Source organism: Artibeus jamaicensis, unplaced genomic scaffold, assembly GCF_021234435.1.
Source record: "Artibeus jamaicensis isolate MK-2021 breed Jamaican fruit bat unplaced genomic scaffold, CSHL_Jam_final scaffold_614, whole genome shotgun sequence".
In the NCBI taxonomy this organism is placed as follows: domain Eukaryota; kingdom Metazoa; phylum Chordata; class Mammalia; order Chiroptera; family Phyllostomidae; genus Artibeus; species Artibeus jamaicensis.
The window spans coordinates 7,795,468-7,802,714 of NW_026522050.1; the positions used below are offsets into that span (position 1 = coordinate 7,795,468).

The window sequence follows — 7,247 nt, forward strand, 5'->3', positions numbered from 1 at the left end:
TACTAGGAAAAGAAGAATGAATGATCTAATGTAAAAAAGGTTGCACTGACAATAATCAGAATAAGCATTTGCATATAAGCTATATTTATTCTGATGTACGTTTTGTTTGAATATAAAAATCTCATGAGACAATAAAATTTCATTTTCCCTAAGCACTATGATTATAGTCAGTGTTTTCTGTATTTACAAAAGTCTTTATTTTGTAAAAATGTTTAATGTGAGCGTTTGTATATGTGTGTCTTTGTGTGCAGTGTGAGTGCTTGTTTTTGTAAATTATGAGATAGAAACAATATACCTGTATAAAATTTGGTCTGCTGGAAGTAAAGAGTACTCAGTGTTGTCATTGTACTATTGCTAAGTGAGGAAAATATTAGGCAATAAGGTAGGGAAGGAAAAAAAATATATGTTTCAAAAAAGACCAATGTTTCTTTCCCAATTACCCAACCTGTAGGGAATAATAGATGATGAAACATCTTATTATACCTGTCACTTGTTCCTCAGAGACCACCACCCAGGTCCACACACAGCCACGTTTTTATAAACTAGGTCACTGAGGGGACAGTGCTGAACCCTCTGGCAGAGAGACTGCAGGCAAAAAAGAAATCTGTGATCTGGAAGAGGTACAGGTTTTAGCTGTGGTTTTCCCATTTCTATTTTAGATTTCTTTAGCTTTTTATCTTTATTTGACCTAAAGCATGTTATGAAACTAATGGAGGGTAAGAAATATCACGCAAAATTTACTCACTTTTATCAATCTCATTATTCTAAAGACATTCATAAATGGCAAGGAAGAATAAAATGTGAGTATTATTTATGAAGGTTGATGGACATTTTTTTGTTTTTACTCTCATATCTGCACTTTTACATATTATATAAATATTTTTCATTTGAAATGAAGTTTTTAAAACAATATCTCTACAAGCACAGATAATTAGATGACTTCAGGCCAGTTTTTTAGAGACCTGCATAAGGATTACTACATCATTATTCAGATGTAATTCTTTGTCCCTTCTACACTTCTCATTTTCTCATATTCCCACAGAATGGAAGATGTCAAGTATTATAGTATGTACAATATGCCTGATTTGTGTGAAATATAACTGTGGAATAGAGAATTTAATTAGTCTGCCTAGCACCAAGTCTTTTTGACCAAAAAGAAAGCTGACTTCAGGGACTCTCAAGAGGAAGAAATGGCTGTTGAGAACTGCACCATCTTTACTGACTTCATACTCTTAGGACTCTCTGGCAGGCATGATGTGCAGCAGGGGCTCTTTGTGCTGTTCCTGCTGGTTTATAGCATCACTGTGATCGCTAACATAGGGATGATCCTGCTGATCAACATGGACCCCCGACTCCATACACCCATGTATTATTTCCTGAGCAATTTGTCTTTCTGTGATGTCTGCTACTCCTCCTCTGTCTCTCCCAAGATGCTGGCTGATTTCTTATCTGAGAAAAAGAAGATTGCATATAATTTGTGTGTGGTTCAGATGTCCTTTTTTGGTACCTTTGCAGATGTGGACTGTGTCTTACTTTCTGTAATGGCATATGACCGTTACGTAGCCATTTGTAACCCACTTTTGTATACAGTCACCATGTCCAGGAGAGTGTGCATCCAGCTTGTGGCCACTGCCTACACTGTAGGTTTCATGGATATGACCATCTTTACCTATTTCACAACTCGATTGTCATTCTGCAATTCCAATATCATCAATCACTTTTTCTGTGAACTCCCACCATTACTAGCCCTCTCCAACTCAGACACAACCACCACTGAAATAGCATTGACAGTTTTCTGTAGTTATGTTGTGGGGTCCAGTGTCATCATTGTCCTCCTCTCCTACAGCTACATCATAACTACCATCCTTCGCATGACGTCGGCTGTGGGAAGACGCAAAGCCTTCTCCACCTGTGCTTCCCACTTAACTGCTGTGGCCATATTTTATGGGACTCTCTTTTTCATGTATTTCCGACCTAGTTCAAGTTACTCCATGGACACAGACAAAGTGGCCTCTCTTTTCTATGCAGTTGTCATCCCCATGTTAAACCCACTGATCTACAGTTTGAGGAATAAGGATGTGAAAGGTGCCCTGAAAAAAGCAGTTGGCACTAAATTATGTACGGGGTGAAAGTGTGTTCAATCACAAAGGCTTTATTTATAGATGTTGATAGCTGAAGTTTATTGCCGTGTCACAGTTTTATGTAGTCTCACAAATACAATTCTGCATATTTCCTTACCCACCTTTGTGACTAAATTGAATGTAGAGAATAGTCATTATGAACCTTTATGTCTTTGAACTAAAGAAAAGTAGTAATAGGTTTACTCAACTGTTTTGCAAAGAGGATCTTTGTGTACTACTCTGCTCTCTTCATGAATATATATATATATATATATATATATATATATATATATATATCCCAGAGTGATATGGGCATAGTGCTATCTTCCTCTATGTTTAAAGTTCCAGTTTTCAAGCAATAATCTTCATAAACTTGCTGAGCCAGAATGGAGTTTTAATAGGTTAAGATAGCTTTCATTTTCTTTTTCCTATGTGCTTGTATCATCTCACAAATTTTCTATCATAACACATAGAAGTAATAGGTAGTAAATGAATGAATAAATATAAATTATAATTCTTCTGCCTTAGCTCAAAATCCCATAAATGCAAAACTCTTTGTGCGTCACCAATACACTATTTGGATACCACAAAACAATATGGTCCCCATAAAAAATCACTGTTTTACTCTAGCTCTTAAGATTACTGTACTTCTCTCCCAATGTGTGAGTACACCTCTCCTCTACGCCCCCCTCTCAGACACTCATCCTATGATTTTCCCTCTTGCCCTCACTCTGGGGAACAGACACAAGCTCTTGAGACTGTACAGAAACTCCATGAATAATGCTTGGGGGTCTAGGACCTTGACCTTTGCTAATAGCCACTTTAATGTATAAAGTGTGCTTCATGTGTGTACTTTATCTCCCTTTACAACATGTTGATACCATTATACTAATTAACTTTTTAAAAAACATGAAATTTCTAATTGATAAAGTTTAAGTTGAAGAGTTATTAACAAAAAAATTATGTTCTATGGAAAAAACAAACAGCCAATGGGTATTTACATTAGTATTCCAGTTGTAATGACTTAAAATGGTTCTCTTTCAATCTGTGAAGTAAACTGAAAACTTAGGCTAAATACAATTTAACAGTGCTCATTGCTTAGTGGTTTGATGTTAAGTAATTCTAAGATCTATTTTAATACCTTAAGTTGATTGCACCTGCTATTTACACTATTATTAATAACTGTTAATACTGTTATAAAAAAACCTTTTATAATCTCAGGTTCTCGGAATGTTCATTTAATTTTAAGGTTGCCATTTTATTAAAAAAACCGGAGGCTCACTCTTCTTCGCCAAGGAGGACAAAATAATAGACTGCTTCCCATTTAGGTTCTTTTCTCTTTATACACACACACACCTCCCTTTAACATATAAAGTGTGTTTAATGTACATTCGTCAAACGTCATAAAAATGAAACAACACGATTTTCAACTTTGTTTAAATGTACCATTCTTAAATCACGGACCATCTCTTTTGTGCATTGTACTGATATCATTCTGTTATTATATTACCATCTCCAATATGATATTTTGAGCATTCTTTGCTCAAGGACTGAGCACTCTACGTCTATTATCCAAAGCACCTGAATAGTGCCAGTGGCACGAAATAACAAAACAGACAAATATATACAAAAATGAAGTATTAGATAACATTTTACCTCTTGTTCAGTGTAACTAAAACTACAAATTTCAGGGTATGAGGCTTGACAATAGGTATTTCATCATTCTCCAGACAGTGCATAATTGGCTGTGGACATTAAAGTGATGGATCTTTAAAGACCTACATATGACTTACACTCTAAGTAAACAGCATTCATCGCTGAACATTCTTCATATTTGTCTATTTCATCTGTCTCTGCTCCACTTTCCACCAGAAATATATTATGAGCACCAGTATAGTAGAATACATTGTATTTTTAAAGCATTTTCCCAAAACATATATTTTACAAATGGCCATAATCACAGGGTGGGTGGAAGTGGGTGAGGGTATAAGGGTGATAAATGGTAGTGAAAAAATACAATGAAAGTAAATTATTAAAAATATCCTCATGTAAATGAACTACATTAGCAGAATCAGCTCCTAATGGCTGTTATTTCTGTACATTTTGTTGAATATCCACCAGCACAACAATAGAAAAACATTTAAAGCGCACATTTACTGAGCCATTATTCATATAAAATGTATGCTAACACTTGTGAGGATGCAGAAAAACATGTCTATGCCCATATAGATTAGGTAGATAGAATGATAGATTTCAAAAACATATATACATATATGAAAAGTTAAAAAATTGTGTACCAGGGGAATTCCATGTTATACAATTAAAGAAAAAAGTTATAGTACCCCTCCAAATGCCACTTTGGCATACTGATTACTTTGAAATACAGTTACCCAAGAAAGCTGGTGTCTTGTCATACATTGGAGGCAACAAGAGTCCCTTGGTTCACACATCCTTTGCACTGACTCTCAAGTACTGTGATAAAAAAAGTTGCGAATCATTTTCCCTGTGATCCCCTACCCTGGATAAGCTAGCCTGTGTAGATACATCAATTAATGATTGGCATCTCTCCACATAGGGCAACTAATAGATATCACTCATCATATCATCATTTTCTACTTTTTCACCCTGTTCTCAGTCTTAAATCTGCTTTATCACTGGGAGGAGGAACTCTTTCTCCCTATGGGCCTCTCACCTGACTTCTGTGTCCACCCATCAGAGGAGTCTTCTCCCAGTATTGGTAAATTTATCTCAGTTCTACACCGTGGTCATCCTCTTGCTTAACCTTTTGATTCATAGTTTGAGAAACAAACGCATAAACTACTCCACTAAGAAAGCCAGAGGACCAAAGGTAGATTCCTTGTGAGATAAAATTTTCCAAGATGCATCTAATTCCCTAATCACAAGATCTAACTGGCAACCTGCAACAGCCCTACCAGCACACACAACTTCTCTCACGAGAATTTCACCAAACACTCATTTTTCACATAGTCCAGTGCAGTTTATAGACCCAAAGTATAACAAAACATTTAAAAGTTTTAAAAATTGCTGCTTAACGTTAATGCAGCAATGGAGTATAGCTGGCTGTCTTAAAGGATACAGTAAATACCTCAGAAAAGTGTGTGTGTGCATGTGTGTGCAATCGTGTATAGATTATCCATTGAGAAGAGCAGACTAGTGGATGAGGGAAGAAGCCAGATTCCCTGGATTCATATGCCAGCTCTGTATCCAGCTATTGAGTGGCACCTTGAATAACTAACTTATTTTTTCTATGCCTCAGTTAACTATCTGTGAAATGGGGAGAATATAGTACCTGTGTCATTGATTTGTACATGATTAACTAATACATGATTAACTAAGTGAAAGTTGTGAAGACGGCCTAAGCTATTTGAAGCACTTCATACATATTAGTCATATATATAGTCTATGACCCAAATAACCATCTCAGAATCATACTCATGAGAAACCAATGAATATGTTCATTTAAACACATGTACAAATTATTCACCATTGAATTATTTACAAAAGTATAAAAGTGAAAACAACTCAGTTTTTCTCAACACATTAAATCAGGAGTTGACAGACTTTTCCTTAAAGTGATAAGTAGTGCATTCTTTCAAGATTTGTAGGCTCTAAAATTTTCCACAACCCCTGACATTTGCTTTTGCTCCATAAAGGAAAACATCAACAGTGTAGAAAGAAATGCTGCATCCCAGCTTCAGTAAAACTTTATGTGCTATCCTTTGCTGACCTATGGTCTAGATTTGGCAAATGACTTCATGATAAGCTAGTACATTGGAAAACTACACAGCAATGAAGATGAATAAACTACTTCTACATACAACAGCATAGAGAAATTTTACAAACATACTGTTGAGTGAAACAAGCCAGAGGAATATGTGTAAACTATTATGTGACTCGATTACTCTATACCTCAAAAACATACAAACTGATCCAGCATAAAGGACATCAAATTGTGATTGGTGTGGAGGCAATTTCTGAGATGCTAGTAATGATCTTTTTCTTTTGGCCTGGTTCTGGCTGCCTCTCTTTCAGTGACTTCCACTATACAACATCAACTGGACCAAGAACACAGGTGGGTTTCTTTGCCAAGAAGTCAATTTTCTTTTTGGGCTCCTTTCTGTAAATCTTGATCTTCTGCACCTTTGTGGAGTCTGTGCATCTAAATTCGGTGCTGATGACCCTTGCTAGGCACAAGGCCAGTAGCAACCCCTTCCTCTTTACATTCACCATGTTCAGTAGATTGTGCACCCTGGTCATGGCTGGGGAGCACATGATGATAATTATGGAGACTTTGTAAATACAATGTTAATATGCTGGTTATGTTCCTGTGGGTCAAATGAGATTAACCATTTCATCTGGGATGACCCACCTCGCCTTCTGCTGTATTGATGACATGCTCAGGTGAATAAGTTGGTACTATTCACATTTTTGGGCTTCATTAATTGATTACTGTATCAGGACTTTTTGTGATAATTGCTATATATCCTAGAAATGATGGAAATAATCTGTGTTGAGGGCAGGTTCAAAGCTTTCTCCACCTGCACCCCATACTTAACTGTGGTGGTAATTTCTCAGGAGACTCAATCTTCATGTATTTTAGTCCAAGTTGTTCCTACTTCAACGATGAAGACAAAATGAATTCATTGTTTCACACACTTGTGATTCCCATGCTAAACTCTCAGACTTATAACCTACAGACCAAGGATATGAAAGACCACCTGGAACAACTTAGAAATGATAAATGGCTTCATTGAAAAATTACATAATGGGATATGTATTGGAATATTATGTAATCTCCCAATATTACATATACAATAATACAAAAAAGTTGAACTGTTTTCGATTCATTTGGTAGAAACCAGTAACTATTTATACTGTTTCAACCACACCAAAATGTGTCATTTCCTAAATACTCCATTCTCTCTTTTATGTCTTGAATGTATATCTGGTACTCTGTATTTTTACAAATTCTGTGGACTTCTAGTTACGAAATTTTTATTGCATTGATCTTTTATTTGTACATTAATTTAATTTTTTAAAATGTACTGAGAGTTTCTAAAGTGACTGTTGCACTTCTATGTGATTTTATTCCACAGCAACTCCTGC

General features: G+C 35.8%; 1 protein-coding gene across 1 annotated transcript; it reads left to right on the plus strand.

The window, feature by feature from the left end:
* The first annotated feature begins 1,190 nt into the window (after positions 1-1,190).
* On the plus strand, positions 1,191-2,129 carry LOC119046505 (olfactory receptor 1020). Its single transcript, XM_037141618.2, has one exon. The coding sequence runs from the start codon at positions 1,191-1,193 to the stop codon at positions 2,127-2,129; it is 939 nt and encodes a 312-aa protein (XP_036997513.2).
* Positions 2,130-7,247: the final 5,118 nt, after the last annotated feature.